This window comes from Neofelis nebulosa, chromosome 4 (assembly GCF_028018385.1).
Source record: "Neofelis nebulosa isolate mNeoNeb1 chromosome 4, mNeoNeb1.pri, whole genome shotgun sequence".
Lineage (NCBI taxonomy): Eukaryota > Metazoa > Chordata > Mammalia > Carnivora > Felidae > Neofelis > Neofelis nebulosa.
The window spans coordinates 160,226,485-160,244,468 of record NC_080785.1 but is presented as its reverse complement, the minus strand read 5'-3'; the positions used below and the strand labels follow the sequence as shown (position 1 = coordinate 160,244,468).

Here is a 17,984-nt window from a genome sequence, read left to right as displayed (position 1 = left end):
GGTCTCAGGATACTGTCAGGCCTCTGCACCTCCGTATAGAGCGCCGACATCACTAGGCTGGGGACTCTGGCCCTTGTGGACCACAGACTCCCATCGCCCCGCCCACAGGCCTGGACCGCCCGCGGTCTCCATGGAAACCCACTAGCCGCAGGGGGGCGTGACGCCGCCGAGACGGATAGGGGCCTTCGCCTATCCGGTCAAAGTCATCTCGGCAAGGGGCGCAAATGGGGCCTCTGATGGGTGCGTCCTTGCGGAAAGGCGGGGATACGGCGGCGGACCATGGGGGTTGTGCCGTTTCTACCAATCAAGTGCCGAGATCGCTTTGATGGACAGGCGTAGCGGGAAGAGGCCCCAAGTGCGGGCTTTCACCCAACAGACTGGCCGCAATGCCGAGAAAGGGCCAATGAGGAGGAGGCGGGGGTGGGACGAAAAGGCCGGTTGCTCCGGAAGTGGAGGGAGGGGGTGAAAATGGCGCCCAGCTCGAAATCGGAGCGGAACAGCGGGGCCGGGAGCGGCGGCGGCGGCACCGGGGGCGCCGGGGGGAAGCGGGCAGCGGGGCGGCGGCGGGAGCACGTCCTCAAGCAGCTGGAGCGGGTCAAGGTGAGGCCTGGAGTCTGGGGAGAGCTCGCTGGAGGGTGGGGAAAAGGGACGAGGGAGGCGGAGGGAGGGAGGGAGGGAGTTCGCGGGGTGAGGGGTTGGGGGCGGAGCCCCGGGGGAGGGGGCTCAGAGGAAGGGGGCTGGGCGGGGCCCAGGAGAGCGGGACTTGGATGGAGGGGGCTGGGACGGGGGCTTGGATGGAGTGGGCTGGGGGCGGGGTCCGCGGTAGGGGGCTTGGATGGAAGAGCTGCTGGAGGTGGCCGGGAAAGAGCTTGGGTGGAGGGGGGTCGCTGGAGGAATAAGGAGAAAGGGGGCGATCCAGGGTCAGACTCGTTTTTCAAAACCCTGCTCCCATGGCCCCTCCGTTATGGAGCCTTTCCGCCCCCTTGGCAGAGCCCCTGCTACCGGCTTTGGGCTTCCTCTGCCTGGTGTTCCTCTCTCTGTCCCGGCTCTGACCACACGGGAGCTGGGAGTTCCTGTACCTGTGTCTGCCTCCCCCATCGAATGGGAGGGATCTTCCTGGAGAAAGCCTGGTCTTCTCCCTCAGACTGGGAGCTTCCTGAGCAGGGCTCTGACTTCTCCATCAGACTGTAAACTTACAATGTGTCGGCGTATCTATCTCCCATCAGTCTGGGAGCTCCGGGAGGGCAGACATGTGAATCTGCTGTGAGGTCAGCAGCAACCTGGGCAGAACTGTTTCCCTGTGGGTAGCGAGAGTGCCTTCTCCATTAGGTTGGGAACTCTGTGAGGGCAGGGCTGTGTCTCCTCCTTTTGACGAGTTCCTTGGGCAGGGATAGCCACCACCCTCAGCCCGGTTGCTCTCTGGGTTGGTCTGTGGCTCCACCCTTAGCTTGGAAGCTCCCTGGACTGGGATTGTGTCTCCCGTCAGCCTGGGCCTCCCCAACAGGGCTGTTCCATCAGACGGGGATCTTCTTGAAGAGTGTGCCAGAGAGCTCCCCAGATAGGGCTGTTTCCCATCAGACTGTAACCTCTTGAGGGCAAGGCCAAGTATCTCACTCAGATTGGGCTGTAGGATCCGGGTGCTCTGATCCCCTAGCACTCAGCTTGTGCCTGCCTGTCCCCCCCCCCCCCCCAAATTCTTCCTTGAAGTTTTTGGGATGAGGGAGTCGGTTGGAAGGCGGCTAGGTTAATTGAGAAGGGGGAATTGGGCAGAAATTGGAAGGTCACTGGTCAGCCCCACCCTTCTGCTGCCTCACCTGTCCCTGAGGCCAGGGCTGTCCCAAAGGCCCTGAGCACCCTGTGTGTAGGCTAGTGGGTGAGGAATAGGTGAGTGCAGTTGGTCAAGCCTCTTTAGTGGTGGAGGACACCCACTGGAAACAGCCTTTAGGAAGGCAGCCAGTGTGGCCCCGTGTGACCAAGGTTGACTGGGGAACCTTCCTGGAGGAGGTGATGCCAGTGCTGGTCCTCAGGACCTGGGTGCTTGGGCAAGAGGGGCTCTGAGACTGAAGAGGTGTGAGGCTGGGAGGGTGGCGTGGGTCCCTCGTGGAGAGCGAGGCTCAAATGAGGCCCAGCTGAGCCATCTTCCCCAGCTATTCCCACTTTCTGGAGCTTGGACCCCTCTTGACCGTCATAGTTGGGGGGGGGGGGGGGCTATGTGTCTGGGCGAGAACTTGGGGGTGCTACTCTGCTTCAGGTGAGGGGACTGGGGGGTGATGGTGCCCTAAGAGCCAGGGCCACCCCTTCCCCAGATCAGTGGGCAGCTCTCCCCTCGCCTCTTCCGGAAGCTGCCGCCCAGGGTCTGCGTCTCCCTCAAGAACATTGTGGATGAGGACTTTCTCTACGCAGGGTGAGGCTGCGTGAGGCTGGGCCGAGCCGGGGGGTGGCTGGGTGGGGTGGCAGGCTGGCCCTGACCCGGCCATTCTGCCCCCACCCCCACAGACACATCTTCCTGGGCTTTTCCAAGTGCGGCCGTTACGTTCTTTCCTACACCAGCAGCAGCGGGGATGACGACTTCTCCTTCTACATCTATCATTTGTACTGGTGGGAGTTCAACGTCCACAGCAAGCTCAAGCTGGTAGGGCTGGGCCCGGTGCTGGGCTGTCCCTTTCAGCAGCAGGACCCGCAGATCACAGCACCCCTGAGCCCCAGTTTCCTTGTGTGTAAAGCAGAGAAATCGTACTCCTAAGGTCGTTGTCAGGACTTACCACGTGTGAGGTCAAGCCACACGAGATTGCCGTTTTTATAGTTGAAAACGGGTAGACGGCAGCACCCTCGTGAGGTTCGGCTCAACATCTAGCCTGCGGAACACGGCGGGCTCAGGCCAGGGGGGAGCCGTTAGCTTTGCTACCCCATTCGCTTAACCCTGACTTTGACTCCTTGAACCCCCCCATTCCAGCAGGTGAGTGCCGTCAGACCAGCTGACACGTGAGCCCAGGGAGGTGGACAGGGTTCAGGGTGGAGCCGGCTTGGAACCGATGTGTCTCGCAGGGTCCCCTTTTGTGAGGCAGGGCTTCTATCCGCTTCCTCCCGTGCCAGGCCGCCTCCCTGCTTCCCCTAGTTGTGAGGGTAGCTTCCCCTGCCCGTCCTCAGGAAGGCAGAGGCTACGGTAGAGGGGCTGCTTAGACTCCCTGGCTGGAGTCACACACACCCTCACCCCCCCACCCCCCAGAAAGGGTGCTGCTGCCAGCTCAGCCCCAGCTCGGATTCCGGGCCAGCATCGTGCGGCCTGGGGCCCCCTCTCCCCCCACCCTACCTGCTCTGACTCCATACCGACCCCGGCCATGCTGCTCAGGTCCGGCAGGTGCGGCTCTTCCAGGATGAGGAGATCTACAGCGACCTGTACCTGACCGTGTGCGAGTGGCCCAGCGATGCCTCCAAGGTCATCGTCTTCGGCTTCAAGTAAGACCCGGGGACAGGGAAGGCCCGGCGAGGGTGGTGCGTGGGCCAGGCCGCTGAAGGTGTGCCGGCCCCCAGCACCCGCTCGGCCAATGGGATGCTCATGAACATGATGATGATGAGTGACGAGAACCACCGAGACATCTACATCAGCACCGTGGCGGTACCGTCGCCAGGCCGCTGCGCCGCCTGCCGGGAAGCCAGCCGGGCCCACCCGGGTGAGCGGTCTGGGGGCCTCAGGGTGCGGGCTGCCCCCCCCCACCCCCCGCCCCGGGGCCGGGAGTGAGCCTGGGTGGCTTGTGTTGCTGCAGGCGACCCCAGCGCGCAGTGCCTGCGGCACGGCTTCATGCTGCACACCAAGTACCAGGTGGTCTATCCCTTCCCCACCTTCCAGCCTGCCTTCCAGCTCAAGAAGGACCAGGTGGTGCTGCTCAACACCAGCTACTCTCTGGTGGCCTGTGCGGTCTCGGTCCACTCGGCAGGTAGGCCCCCGGGCCCGACGATGGGCCGAGCACGGGCTGTAAGCCTCAGAGCCCGTGACCTGCCGACTCCGCCCAGCGGCCCCCCGAGGGTGGTCCTGTCACTGCCCCTCCGCCCCCCCCCCCCCCCCCCCCCCCCACGGCAGATGAGGAGGCCGGGGTATGCAGAGGTGGGAGTCCCTTGTCCAAGGCCACACAGCTGGACAGCAGGAGTACGGGATCCGAAGCTAGCCATGCTCCACCCCGGCACCGTCCACTAGAACTTTCTGTAGGGGTATGATGGTCTATATCTGCCGTGTCCCGCTCCAGCCGCCACCGGTAGCCACTTGGAAGCGGCTGAGTGACCCAAGAACTGACTTTTAAATTTTATTTAATTTTAGTTGAGCTCAAGTAGCCCCATGTGGCCACAGCTACCATGCTGGACAGTGCAGTGCCCTTTTCGAGCAGAAACGGTCACTTAAAATTTCAGTTGGTAGACAGAAGGCCATCTTATGTCTTCGGGAATAGGAAAAAACGCCAGTGAAAGTCACAAGGTGATGTCCCTTGTAGCTAATGTTAAGAGTAGCTAATGTTAAGCTGGTTGATGTTACCACTGGCGGCGATGGGGGACCCTGGGGCCTCACTTGCACCCTCAGGGCCACAGGGCAACAATGTGACCGCAGCCCGGCCTGAGCCCGGGCACGTCCAAGGCTTTGGTGGTAGGGGCTACCTGGCGTCCATCCCTGGGGATCGGGGAGGTAAGACAAGGCAGTGATTCCCTTGGATCGGCAGTCCACTGAGCGCCCCAGCACGCGTGTCTGTGGAGCATGCGTTGAAGACACATCCAAACGCAAAAGAAACCAAGGAGATCTGTAATGTCAATGACACCACTTACGTCCCGATTTCGTAAGAATGGAGTCAGTAAGAAGACACCCACTAAGTACATTAAAATGGTTGTCCCTGGGAGAGGGAGTGGAGTGGATATAAAAAAAGGATTAAATGTATACAATTAAGCCACAAACCAGCAAGGGCCAGGATGTCCTATCCCCAGGCCCATGCAGGGGCCTCCTTCCCTGGCTGCTTGTGCCACTGTGGGCAGGGCCCTCTCCAGAACCCAGGCCTGGTTGAGGCCGATACCTGCCCCCGGTACTTGTGGCTATGGGTCCCTGTAGGAAGGGTCACGTGGGACAGGATTCAGCTTTGTGCACACTGGGGTGAGGGGGACATCGTCACCCGTGTCTAACACCTCGCCATAGGACAGTGTTTACACAAAGGGGGAGTTTTGACTTGGCCGTTGTCCACTCTGGTGGACAGGAGTGCCTTGGTTCACATTGTCATGCAGTGTGCCCTTGGACAAGTTTCCTTCTGAGCCTCGTTCCCCAGTCTCTGAACTGGGAGGACACAGCCCCCGCCCTCTCAGTGTTGATTGTGGGGGGGGGGGGGTCCTTTGGAGGTGGTGCAGGCAGGGCCCAGGGCTCAGCCACAGTGCTCCTCCCTGAACACGGGTTGTCCGTGGCGAGCCCACATTCCTGATGGTGCCCATAGATGGGCACTGTGTGCCCAAGTCAGTCAGGCTCCCGTTGGGGAGGATGGAGGGCTATGGAGTAAATTTTCAGACTTTGGTGATTTTTAGCTTTTGTCACTGTAAACCGTGAACTCCCCAAGGGCAGGGATTTTTGCGTCTCGTTCCCTCACGTCCTCAGTGTGGCATCTGGTAGATGCTCAGAAATAAAGCTTGAAGGTATTGTTTATGCACGTGTTTGCACGCGCATGAAAGGCCTTTTCCCCTTCTGAGTGTTTTCAACTGATCTTTCAGCATAGGGAAGTCTTCTAGAAGGGTGTCCCCAAGATGGATTTCTAAGAACCACCCGCCCCACCCCCCACCGCCCTGCCCCCGGGCAATGAGGGAGGTCTGCAGTGCCCTAGATTTGAACTTGTTTATTGACATCCCCCCCCCCCCCCCACTGTTTTCGTTTCAGGCGAGAACAACTTCTGCCAAATCCTGTATGACCACACCACCTCCCCTCCGGCCCCTCCCAGCCCCCCTGGGCCTCAGAGCCCTGAGGTGCCCCCCACCCTCCCCAGTCCCTGTCCCGAAACAGCCCCCACCCGGGTCCCTGGGGCCCCTGAGCCCTCGCCCGCCATCGCCAAAGCCAAGGAGTTTGTGGCCGACATCTTCCGCAGGGCCAGAGAGGCCAAGGGTGGGACCTCGGAGGAAGCCCGGCCGCCCCCCTGCCCGGGGCCCTCGGGCAGTCGCTGCCGCCCGCCCTCAGAGCCCCTGGCCCCATGTGGGGAGGTGGTACCCCGAGACAGCCCCCCTGCGGCGGAGGCACCAGCCCCTGAGCCCGGCTACGTCAACTACACCAAGCTGTATTACGTGCTGGGGTCCAGCGAAGGGACCGAAGCGGAGGATGGTGAGCTGGGAACCCACCCGGTGGGCAGGGCCCCAGGCATGGGAGGCCAGCCAGGCCTCCCACCACCCCTACCCCCACTTCCTGCCCCCTCAGAGTTCGAGGATGACAAGATCTCCTTGCCCTTTGTGGTGACTGATCTCCGTGGCCGCAATCTGCGGCCCATGAGGGAGCGGGCTGCCGTCCAGGTTGGTGCCAGCGGGGGGGCAGGCCTAGGGGCAGCCCCTGGGGAGCCTGCTGGGGTGACAGCTGATGCAGTCTTGCCCTCTGCCCGCTGCCCACAGGGTCAGTACCTGACGGTGGAGCAGCTCACGCTGGACTTCGAATACGTCATCAATGAGGTCATCCGCCATGATGCCACCTGGGCCCACCAGTTTTGTTCCTTCAGTGACTATGACATTGTCATCCTCGAGGTGGGCCCAGGGAAGGAATGGTGGGGGGCGGGGGGGGGGGCGGTGCCCAGGGCCTCTCTGTTCTGGGCATCACCCCCAATAACTGTCACTGTCCCACTGCCTGCCCTCCCCGCCCCGCGCCCCTGCCCCCCAGGTCTGCCCGGAAACCAATCAAGTCCTCATCAACATCGGCCTGCTGCTCCTGGCGTTCCCGTCCCCCACTGAGGAGGGCCAGCTCCGGTGAGTGAGCGGGATGCCCCTCGCCCCCGCCCAGCAGCGGGCCGCGCTCGGATACTTCAGGGGAGTGGGCGAGTGGGGATGTGAGAAGACTTCCCCTGCCCCCCAAACTCCATTACTGTTCCAAAGACAGAAGCCCCCCAGGGTTGCCTGGGTCCCAGCTGAGGGACCCGTTGGTCCCGTCCCTTTCTCCTTTGCTCCTCACCCACTGCAGACCAAAGACCTATCACACCAGCCTCAAAGTGGCATGGGACCTCAACACAGGCATCTTCGTGACAGTCAGTGTAGGCGACCTGACCGAGGTCAAGGGGCAGACCAGGTGAGGTGGGACTGGGGCCGGGGCCGGGGCGGAGGGGTGGGGGGGGCCTGGGACGGGGGTGGGCGGCCTGGGTGATGAGAGCCCTCACCCCCTTGCCCTCAGCGGCAGTGTCTGGAGCTCATACCGCAAGAGCTGCGTGGACATGGTCATGAAGTGGCTGGTGCCTGAGAGCAGCGGCCGCTACGTCAATAGGATGACCAACGAGGCGCTGCACAAAGGTGGGCCCCGTGACCCGATGGCGGTCAGGACTGAGGTCCTTACCCTGGTGCCATGCCAGGCCTGGAGCGGGTGCTGATTCCTAAGTGTTCCTGAGTGGAGGAGTCCACTGGCTGTGCCACTGGACACGGTGGAATGGGGGTGAGGGGAGGAGGGCAGGTCCGGCGAGGCGAGGGGCCGGCTTGGAGAGGACCCGGCAGGCGTGGCGCCTGGGGAACCGCGGCCAGTCCTTCGTTCAGCAGACCTTTGCCGGGTGGCTGCAGGGTAACGCAGCAGGCTCACTGCCTTCTGGAACCTTGTGTGGCCCAAATCAGATCGGGGAAAGAGGCGGACCCCTCCCACAGCCTGGGCCCGCAGAGACCCCACGGCTCCCTTCTGCCCCTTCCCTGCAGGGTGCTCGCTGAAGGTTCTGGCAGACAGCGAGAGGTACACGTGGATTGTGCTGTGAGGGCCCGGCCGCTCTGGGCACTGACTCCAACTACCTCCGCGGCCTGGGAGCTGGCCGCCTTCCTGGCAGCCTCTCCCCGGCTGGCCGGCCGACCGGTGACCGACTGACGACGGCACTAGTGTTAGGCTGCGGGGAAGGGGGCTGGGTGGGGCAGCCCCTGGTGGCCTGAGAGTCTGGACGCTTCTTATTTATGCCTATTTAAGTTGGGAAGGGGCAGAGGGAGGGAGCCCCCTGCCCCACCAGCCTCAAGCGCCCACCTTCACCCCGCGCTGGGCACAGGCCCTTGCTCTTTGCGCGTCTGCCCCTTTCCTTGGCTACAGGTGTGGACGTTGCCCCCCGGGGAGGCCGAATGGACCCCTTTCCCCTGCCCTGCCCGTCCCCGCCTCCCCCACCTGAGGTGGCAGACCTCGTGGCCATCCCCTCCCCCTGCCCGTCATTCCTCTTCATGTAATAAATGTTTTATTTCTGAGCCTCACTGAATTCCCTTTGCTGCTGCTCGGGGCCCAGTTGGAGCCCCCAGCCCCGAGGCCCCTCGAGTCAGCAGTAGCCAAATATCACAGCGGAATTTATTGTGTTTTAAGAAAGACTACAAAAAGGTAGAAAACAGCTCGGCACACTAGACTACCACACGCGTGGACACTTTCACGGCCAGGAGAGGGGAGGCCCCGAGGGCAGGGGGGACGGGGTGGGGGTGGGCCACCCCAAAAGCTGTAGCACGCGGAGCACACAAAATAGTGATTTTTATACAATAGGTTCTGGTTTTTCTTTTTTTTCCTTTTTTTTTTTTTTTTTTTTTTTGCTTTTTGCTTTTTGCCATAAACATCTATCTCACAGGTTGAAGACACTGAGAAAACCGGAACAGATAAGGCCATGATGGTTGGAAAAAAACCAACAAGTTACCAACTCCGCTCGGGCGGCTCACAAAAATCGCACAATAGTCGTGTGGGGGGTGGGGCGCACTGCACGGAGGAGAAGCACAGTCTCCTGGGAGAGGAGGAGCGCGGAGGTTCCATTACAAACCAGAGGCGGGCCGCCTGGGACACTGGGGTCTTGGATCTGAGGGAGTGGAGCCCCCAGCCTGGGCCGGGACGGGCGCGGGCACTTCTGGACCCCACTGCCGGCAGCAGGCCCCTCGGGGCTCCCACGCCCAGCCCCGCCTGCTGCTCTTTGGAAGCTGGAGGCGGCATCCCCCGGCCACCCTACCCCCGACCAGGCCGGGCAGTGCCCCCCTCTAGGGCTGCGGGGCAAGGGAGGGCCCAGCTCTGGAGAAGATGCGACACCCACGGCTTTAATTGCACTTATACCAAGGAGTGGGGAGCGGTGGGGTTGCTGGGGGAGGGGTCCCGGGGCTGCTGCTGACAGTGGGGGTCCCCAGGTGACGCCCACCTGTGCCCACCTGGGGCTCAGGGTTGGGCCCAGGACAGACTGTGCAAAGCCAGCGAGCTGAATAAGTTAACGGTTCCACAGGGGAGGGGGGGCCTGCCTGCTTGCCCCCTGGGATGGGAGAGGGAGATGCTGAGGCCTCGGAGGCCAAGGAGCCAAGCTGGCTGTCCCACGGGGCACCTGGGCACGGAGGCGGGTTCCTTAAGGCACGTCTTTTGTGTCAGTTTGCAGCTGCGGCTCCGCCCCGGCCCTGTGATTGGTGCCGGCCCCACTGGGGGCGGGGACCCCCTAGCCTTCCCTGTCTTGGAGGTCCCCATCCCGGCCCTGGCCGAGGCTGGAACGGTGACAGCGAAGCCACAGAAGCTGTGAGGGACCCTGGCGTGGATGGGCGGCGGGGGCGGGCGGGGCGGGGTGGGGTGGGGGGAGGCCGCGGGCTTAGCTGGAGGGCAGCGCCTGCACGAAGAGGCCCCGTGTGTCTGTCCTTGCCAACTTGGCCGGCGGCTCCAGGGCGTCCGGGCCCAGCGCGGGTGACTCTCCGCCGGCCGCCAGTGAGATATCCTGTGGCAGCTCGTCCTCGCTCTCCTCCTCCTCTTCCTCCTCCTCGTCTGGGGCACACAGAGCAGGTCTGGCTCAGCGTGTGGCGGCCGCACCCCCAGAGTACCGTGGGCACCTCCTCCGCCCCAATCCCTCTGGGTCACCGCCCCTTGGACTCAGGCCCTGGGTAGGGACGCGCCCCGCCTACCTTTGTCCGGGTCAAGGGGGTTCAGCGAGGTGGTCAGGTTGGCGAACTGCAAGGAGGCAAGACAAGGGGTGAGGGTCCCGCCAAGGGGGAGGGGGGGGGCCCGCCCGCGCCCTGGGCGCCCCGCCGCGCGCACCTCGCCCATGACGGCGATGGGGGTCTCGCCCTTGGCCTGGGCCACGCGGTGCTCGATCAGGTAGTACATGTACTCGTCGTAGAGCAGCCGGATGAGGTGGAAAGACCCAAAGCTGGCAGCGCTGCGCAGGGTCAGGTCCCGGATCACCATGGAGCTGTAGGCGGCGGCGGGAGAGGAGACCGTCAGGCCCGGCCCCGCCTCTCGCCCCCGTATAGTACCGCAAAGACCCCAAGCGCCGGCAAGCCCGGCGACCCGGGCCCGGCCTCGCGCTGGCTCCCCAAGGGCTTCCGTCAGTGACAGCAAACGGTCATCACCCAGCCCACCGCCAACAGGGCCTCCACCTTCGTAAAAGGGCACCTGAGCCCCAGGGAAGGGGGGGGCGGGGGCGGGGAGGGGGGGGGAGGTCTTCTCCCGTTCCAAATTCCCCGAGGAGGCGGGGCCTCCTGTGATCCCATTCTGACCCGCCCCCGGAGGGGAGGAGCCGTCCCTAAGCCCCCGCCCTCAGATCAGGATCCTCCCACCCCGCCCCTTCCCGCCCGGATCGCGCAGGGCCTGAGCGCACCTGTAGAAGGACCACTTAAGGAGGAAGAGCTTGGCGGCCTTGGGGAAGCCGGCGCTGCCCTGGTAGGGCTTAAGCACCTGGCTCACGACGCCGTCCAGCCAGGCCGCCCACTGCTCCAGTGAGTTCTGCTGCTGCAGGGTCACCTTGAAGTCCTGCTCCAGACGCTGCACCACGCGGTCCTCGCAGCGGCATACCCACGAGGCCTGCTCCTGCAATACAGCGGGCACGTGCCCGCGGCTCAGCCACCGCCCCGGGGCCGCCCCGCGCTCACCGGCTCCGCCGCGCGCTCACCTGCACGTTGGCGAAGTCCACGCGGTTGAGGTCGCTCAGCATCTGGTTGATCTGCGCGGTGTTCTGCAGCACTGCCCGCGCCGCCTGCGCCAAGTGGTTGAGCGACGTGTAGCGTCGCAGCGTCTGCGCGAAGGCACCGGCCGCCGCCACCTGCGGGGCGGGGGGAGGGGGGGAGGCTTGTGGCTTGTGTGGAACCCACCTCCACCCCCGCCATCCCCTGCCCCACACACTGCAACTTCTCTGATCCTTTCTTTCTCCTGAAAGGGAGGGATGTATCTTGTCGTTTTTGTTGGGAAATCAAGGGGTTTGGGATTTTCAAACTTTGGGTGGACACCCAAAGTATGGAACAAAAAAAAAAAAAAAAAAAAAATCAATGCAATGTGTCTGACCAGATTATTTCTTTTCTTTTAAATTTTATTTGAGCGAGAGAGAAAAACTGTGCACACGAGCAGGGGAGAGAGGGGAGAGGGACAGAGGGAGGGAGGGGGGGGGGGAGAGAGGGAGGGAGAGAGAGAGAGAGAGAGAGAGAGAGAGAGAGAGAGAGAGAGAGAGAATTCCAAGTAGGTGCCACGCTCAGCCCAGAGCCAGATACGGGGCTCAATCCCACAACCCTGGGATCATGACCTGAGCCAAAATCAAGAGTCAGAAGCTCAACCGACTGAGCCACCCAGGTGCCCCGTGTTATTATTATTTTTAATTAAAGGACACAATACAAACTCTGAGGGCACTGCCTAGAAAGGGCATTGCTTGGATTGTTATTCCTTTGAGTGTCAGGGAGGGTGGGGTTTTGTTCATCTCCGTCATTGCTGTGCTCCCAGCATTGAGAACCGTGCTGGCACACAGCAGGTGCTCAATAAATGCATGCTGAATAAATGGATGAATACATGAGTCTTGCCAGTTCTGAAGGGCTTCCCCCTGGGTCCAGCTTCTACTGTTTCCACCCCTCACCCCCCCCCCCTCCCCCAGTGTGCAGTGCACTCAGGGGTGATGCTTCAGATGTCCGGTTCTGTACGACTGTCTTGTTACCATTTTAAGGACAACAAAACAACCCTTTTCTTCCTTTTACTTTTTTCGCTCAAGAGCAAGCACGTCGCATCTAATCCCTCACATCTAAGCAGTGAATGTGCAGCATTGATGCAGAGGGCCATTATTCTGTTACCTTATAGATGGTGCTTTCCCCCCGCCCTGTTGAAACCGTCTGAAGACAACTTCAAGCTGCATTTGGTTTTTATTTTTTTAAGATGTTGGATCGTGTACAAAAATACCGCCAAGGGGTTGCGTTTCAGAAGTGGGCACCTGAGGAAGCCGGTTTGTAAAGACAACACCCAAAGCTCACTCTGAGGGAACAGGAACTGCCTCTCTAACGGGGAGGGGAGACCAAGGCCCCCAGCCCACAGTTCCATGGCCAGGAGGGAGGAGCTGGGCTGTGCACCCAGGCTGGCCGCTTGGCCCGCCCTCACCTTCACACGCAGCATCTCCTCTGGGATGTTCACCATGGCGTGGGTGAGCCAGCTCTCCAGGCTCTTGGCAAAGTTCCGGATCGCTTGGGTCAAGGCACCTGTGGGTGGCAGTGGGGGCGTATCAGGACCGCAGGGGGGAGGGGGGAGGCGGGAGGGTGGGGGGGGGCGGTGTGTGGCAGCGGCGCACTCACTGGGGATGGGCCGCAGCACGTCAGGGATGAGGATCTCCACCAGGCCCTGGTACAGCACGTTGTCACAGTGCTTGGTCCACTGCAGCACTGGCTCAAACTTGGAGAGGAGCACCAGGCTGGCCTTGGGCAGCCGCTTCTCAGCCTCGTCGTGCCTGTGGACACCCACCCCGCCCCTGAGGTCAGGCTGACAGGGGCCCCGATGCCCCCGGGGTCAGACGGGCACAGGCACCCACCCGCTGCGGGGAGGAGACGGCCCAGCGAGGCGCGCTATCCCCCCGCGCCGTCAGACCGACACACAGGCACGCTCCGGGGTGGGGGTCACAAGGCCACGTACACCCCCCCAGACTGCGGGGGTTCGGGCAGATGCCCCCCTTCTACATGATGGCCGAGGTCTGGCTGCCCCGGCCCCGGGTGCTGCTGACTCACACAGTGCCCCACGTCCTTCCCTCCTCCCCACTCCCACTGAGGAACTCACACGGCCAGCGGAGGCGCCTCGTTGGGCTGGCTGAGGTTGTACCTCCAGAAGGTTTTCCACAGCGTCTCCACCAGGGTGAACTGCAGGTTCACCATGACGTCGACAATGGCCTGTTGGGGAGGCTGGATGCTCAGGGACGGGGCGGGGGTGGGGCAGCATGGCCTTCCCTCACCCCTGCCCACCCAGCCGGCTGCCCTACCTCACAGTGTTCCCGGTACAGGACCTGGAAGGCCTTGATGTCCCCAGGCCCGACACCCTCGGGGAGCACTTTGCCCTGGAGGTCAAGCTCCGAGAAGTCAGGGAGACTCCTCGAGGCATCTGGAGGCGGGAGGAGACACCATGAGGCCTTTATCCTCTACCTGCACGCGCCCCCCCCCCCCCCCCCCCCCCCCGCCAGGCCTCTCCCCGGGATCGTATCAGGTTGTCATCAACCTCCTCCCCAGCAGGGCCCCACCCCCCCGCCGCAGGCAGTGGGGGACGATGAGGCTCTGTGGCAGGGGCGGGGGGGACAAGGGAACCATGTACATGCTCTCCGGAGGCCTCGGACCTGCCCCAGAGCCCGCCCCGCGGGCCAGGACACTCTCACCCAGAAACTGCTGGTACTGCTGCACCTGCGCGCTGATGTCCGACAGCCCCGCGGCCTGCTGCGGCCCCACAGCCACGCCGTTCGTCATGCCCTCCATCTTCTGGAGGGGCTTGAGCCTGCAGAGGGGGCGGTTGGGGCCCTGAGACAGGCCAGCAAGCCCTGCCCCCCCCCCCGACCCCGCCCGCGCGGGGCCGCCCCTTCCCGCTACCTCTGCTTCTGTGAGAAGGGCTGGCCCCGCATGGCCATGTGCTGCTGGTCCTCCATCAGTCGCAGCAGGGGCGAGCTGGCCTTGATCCGCAGGCCGTAGTAGTGGTATTTGGAGTTGCCCCTGGGGGGAGGCAGAGGATGAGGGCCAGGCTGCGCCCGGGGGGGGGGGTGGGGGGGTGGAGGGCTCCGGTTGTTCGCCGGGCCCTTCCCGTCACCCCTGCCTCCTCTCTGCTTGGGGGACGAACAGCCCGGGGGCGAGACCCGTGTTCCACAGAGCCGAGCGGGAGCCGCGCTGGGGAAGGACAGGGGCTGTGGGTGCCAGGCGAGGTCCCCACGTGCCAACGGCCTTCTGGGAAGGCGGGGCCGGCATCGGAGGGCACGCCTGGGCCCCTGACGCTGGCACGGGCCGGGAGCTCCGCACGGACTCGTAGACTAATAGTTGTAAGGACACCGCGGGCCCTGGCCTGAGCGCTCCGCACGCACAAAGGCCCGTGTTCCTCAGCCCGATCCCCTGAAGGGGCTCCCGGCACCCTCCACAGACAGGTGAAGAAGAAACCGCGGCACAGAGAGACGGTCAGGCATGTGCAAGCGAATGAGGCAACGCCTAAGCTGGGAACTGGACCGGAGAGATGAGCAGGGCTCACCCCAGGGAGGTGTGGGCGTTGCAAAGGAGAAGAAGAAGAAGGGAAGAGTGGGTTCGTGGGATGGCTCCTTGTTCCTCCCTACATGAATTCACTCGAAGGCCCTGATTTAAGCACCAACCGTGTGCAGCTCCTGCGTCTTAGCATTGGAAGCCAGATCAGAAACAAGAGAAGGGAGTAACCCAGAGTCATGTTGGATGGTGCTCCTCCGTAAGGAGAAAAAGCAAGCGGGGAAGGGGGCGGTGTGGGGGGTCAGGGAGGTGGGAGGTGGGAAGGCTGCAGTTTTAGTTAACGGGGCCAGGCGGCGTTTGAGGAAGAACACGGGGGAAGAGTGCGTGAAGGAGAAGGCATAGCTGGTGCAAAGGCCCTGGGGTGGGGAATGCGTGGGCGTGACAGGAAGGGGCCAGTGAGCAAGGGCGTGACAGGGGTAGCCGAGGCCCTGGAGAACTTGGGAGACGGGGCGGGCTTTGCGGCTGTTGGGGGTGGGCGGCCCACCTGGTGCCCAGCCGTCGGGTGCGCAGGCCCATGAACACGGAGCGGATGAGCTTGCCGAAGGAGGCGGCGTTGACGGGCTCCAGCTTCTGCTCCTGGCAGTGCATCAGGTAGTGGCAGTAGAGGGTGCTCCGTGGCAGGCTCACACCCTCGGCCGTCTCATAGTTGTCCAGGAGCCACTGAACCTGGGGCCGGACCACGGGCCGAAGAGCAGGAGGAACTGCTTTAGTTTCTGGAATACTCGTTGTCAAGCGTTCTCTGTACCTATTTTCTTTTCTTTTGTTAATGTTCATTTATTTTTGAGACAGAGAGAGAGAGCACAAGCAGGGGAGGGGCCAAGTGAGGGGGACGGAGGATCCAAAGCGGGCTCTGCGCCAACAGCAGTGAACTCACGAACCCTGAGACCGTGACCCGAGCTGCAGGTGGAGGTTCGATTGACTGAGCCACCCGGGCGTCCCTTCTCTCCGTGCCCAATTGCAATTGTGACGCTGACAACCACGTTGTGGGTCACATCATAGCATCATCACCGGTGGGAACTAAATCTCATGGAACTCTCTAGAACTGCACCGTCCAACAGAGTTGCCTCCAACCACACGCAGCTATTTAAATTATACTGAGTGGAAAAGGCCAATGTCAAAAGGTCATGTGGAGTATGATTCATAGAACATTCTCGAGATGACAGCATTATAGAAATGGGGAACAGATTCATGGTTACTGGGGGTTAGAGACGTTGGGAGGGAGGAGGGCGGGGGTTACTGTAAGGGGTAGTTGGAGGGTGATCTTTGTGGCAGTGGAACAGTTCTGCGTCGTGATTGTAGCGGTGGTTTTCCAAATGGACACCCGTGATAAAAAGATAGAAGCAGACCCCCTGCGTTGTACCAAGGCCAGGTTCCTGGCTGGATACTGTACTGTAGTCATGTAAAACGTAACTAGTGGGGTAATCTGAGTGGGCGGGGTCACCTGGGTGAGCCCCGCCCACAGGGGGGTCTCCCTGTACTATTTTTGCGGCTTCCTATGAATCTACAATTATACCAAAGCAGTGTAAGGAAAAACAAACAACTCAGTTCCTTGGTGACCCCAGCCACATCTTAGGCACTCAATAGCCACATGTGGCCAGAGGCCTCTGTATTGAACAGCACAGAGGGAATACTTCTATCAATGGGGAATGTCTAGAGGACGGCAGCCTTCTAGTGAAGCGTGTCTGCAAACTTCGGGTAAGGACCCGTTACAGGGTCATGAAATCAGCTGGGTGGGTCACAACCAGCATTCGAACAACATAGACCTGAAGCCGGGCTACATGGGGGTATAAGGGAGGTTCAGCCTGCCTTCTGAGAAAGCTTCCGTCTCGGTTATGTGGTCCATGATGGATGGCTATGTCAAAGGGCAGTATTTATTTATTTTATTTAAAAAAGCTTTTTTTAATGTTTATTATTTTGGAAGGAGAGAGAAGAGAGAGTGAGCAGGGGAGGGGAGGGGCAGAGAGAGAGGGAGACACGGAATCTGAAGCAGGCTCCAGGCTCCGAGAGCTCTCAGCACAGAGCCCGGCGTAGGGCTTGAACTCACGAACGGTGAGATCACAACCTGAACCTAAGTTGGAGGCTCAACCGACTGAGCCACCCAGGCGCCCCCAAAGGGCGGTATTTAAAATCGCTCCAGACCCCCAGGGCACCTGGGTGGCTTGGTGGGCGAAGCGCCTGACTTCGGCTCAGGTCATGATCTCACGGTTCTTGAGTTTAAGCTCTGCATTGGGCTCTGTGCTGACAGCTCCGAGCCTGCTTCAGATCCTCTGTCTCCCTCCCTCTCTCTCTGCCCCTGCCCTGCTCGCTCTCTCTCTCTCTCTCTCTCTCTCTCTCTCTCAAAACTAAATAAATATTAAAAAATAAAAATAAAAATAAAAATAAAAAAAATCACTCCAGACCCCAAGTTCCAAGAGGACAAGTACCACCCTGAGACTACTAGGCCCTGATCCAACCACAGTCACAGGGCTAGTGAGAGGCCCGGCCCAAGTGACTCCAGACAGCCCACCTCTGGGCAGAGAGAGGTTTTCTTGTCACCTTCTAGATGGACAAAGTACCTTGCTCGGGGCAGCTCCCCCCATGCTGGTGCCTGCCTCTCCCTCCCCTTGCTATACGCCTGCCATCATCAGTTCTGATCACAGGAGACAACACTTCTTGGGGCCCTGGTCTAACAGCCTCATGCATATGAGCTGAGGCCCAGAGAGGCTGAGTAACTTGTCTGAGGCTACACAGCCAGGATCTGATCCCCGGACATCTTCATCTGAGGACTCCGGCGCAAGGGTGCGAAGACTCCTGCTGCCGGCGACCAGTGACCACCCACCGCCCGCGCCCAGCACCTCCCCCCGCCCCCGGCCCTGCATGCCTTTTCTGGGGCCCGAGCTGGCACTTACGGTGGCTGGCGAGGCACGCGTGGTGTGGGAGTAGGACTGGCTGGCGCTGCCCAGCATGTAGCCGCCCTGGATCACATAGGTGCCTGCTCCGCTGCCGCCGCCGCCGCCGCCGCCACTGCCGCCGCCGCCGCCGCCACTGCCGCCGCCGCCGCCCCCGCCCCCGCCGCCGCCGCCGCCGCCGGTGCCGCCGGCGCCACCGCTGGCCCCACCCGCGCTGCTGGCGGAGCTGGTGACGACCTGGCTCCCGGACACGTACATGGGCACAGAGCCGCTGCTGGCCACCGCCTGGGAGGTAGCGGGCGTGCTGACCTGCGCAGCTGTGCCTGCAGCTTCGTAGTAGCTTGCGCCCGCTGTCTGCGTGTACAGCGGCGTCTCCGGGTAGGGGTAGGTACTCGAGCGGCTGAGAGGGAAGCAGAGGCAGGAGTCAGCGGGCAGGAGCTGGGCAGCCGAGGGGCGGGGCGGAGGGGGCTCCTGTGGCGC

General features: G+C 62.1%; 2 protein-coding genes across 15 annotated transcripts in view; one reads left to right on the top strand and one right to left on the bottom strand.

The window, feature by feature from the left end:
- The first annotated feature begins 441 nt into the window (after positions 1-441).
- Positions 442-8,409, top strand: DCAF15 (DDB1 and CUL4 associated factor 15). Its single transcript, XM_058727783.1, has 13 exons — positions 442-600; positions 2,307-2,404; positions 2,497-2,632; positions 3,350-3,456; positions 3,532-3,671; positions 3,765-3,935; positions 5,891-6,325; positions 6,419-6,510; positions 6,607-6,735; positions 6,869-6,954; positions 7,166-7,270; positions 7,373-7,488; positions 7,879-8,409. The coding sequence occupies exons 1-13, from the start codon at positions 469-471 to the stop codon at positions 7,932-7,934; spliced, it is 1,803 nt and encodes a 600-aa protein (XP_058583766.1). The 5' UTR covers positions 442-468; the 3' UTR covers positions 7,935-8,409.
- Positions 8,410-8,486: 77 nt separating this feature from the next.
- RFX1 (regulatory factor X1) overlaps positions 8,487-17,984 on the bottom strand; it is a 32,462-nt gene continuing 22,964 nt past the window's right edge. For all 14 annotated transcript variants that reach the window (XM_058727776.1, XM_058727778.1, XM_058727770.1 and 11 more), the window contains 13 exons: positions 17,505-17,904; positions 15,101-15,282; positions 13,966-14,085; positions 13,758-13,873; positions 13,371-13,489; positions 13,172-13,281; positions 12,697-12,848; positions 12,506-12,603; positions 11,046-11,195; positions 10,755-10,963; positions 10,193-10,346; positions 10,060-10,105; positions 8,487-9,922 (listed from right to left, as the gene is read on the bottom strand). In XM_058727776.1, coding sequence (XP_058583759.1) covers positions 9,753-9,922; positions 10,060-10,105; positions 10,193-10,346; positions 10,755-10,963; positions 11,046-11,195; positions 12,506-12,603; positions 12,697-12,848; positions 13,172-13,281; positions 13,371-13,489; positions 13,758-13,873; positions 13,966-14,085; positions 15,101-15,282; positions 17,505-17,904 — 2,026 coding nt within the window. In that variant the 3' untranslated portion in view covers positions 8,487-9,752. The remainder of the gene's footprint in view (positions 9,923-10,059; positions 10,106-10,192; positions 10,347-10,754; positions 10,964-11,045; positions 11,196-12,505; positions 12,604-12,696; positions 12,849-13,171; positions 13,282-13,370; positions 13,490-13,757; positions 13,874-13,965; positions 14,086-15,100; positions 15,283-17,504; positions 17,905-17,984) is intronic.

Bases quoted from the DNA above. Each gene is read 5' to 3' on its own strand.
- DCAF15 (XM_058727783.1), top strand. From the start codon at position 469: ATGGCGCCCAGCTCGAAATCGGAGCGGAACAGCGGGGCCGGGAGCGGC. The intron at 601-2,306 runs GTGAGGCCTGGA...CCCCTTCCCCAG, and splicing joins AGCAGCTGGAGCGGGTCAAG to ATCAGTGGGCAGCTCTCCCC. The intron at 3,672-3,764 runs GTGAGCGGTCTG...GTGTTGCTGCAG, and splicing joins AGCCAGCCGGGCCCACCCGG to GCGACCCCAGCGCGCAGTGC.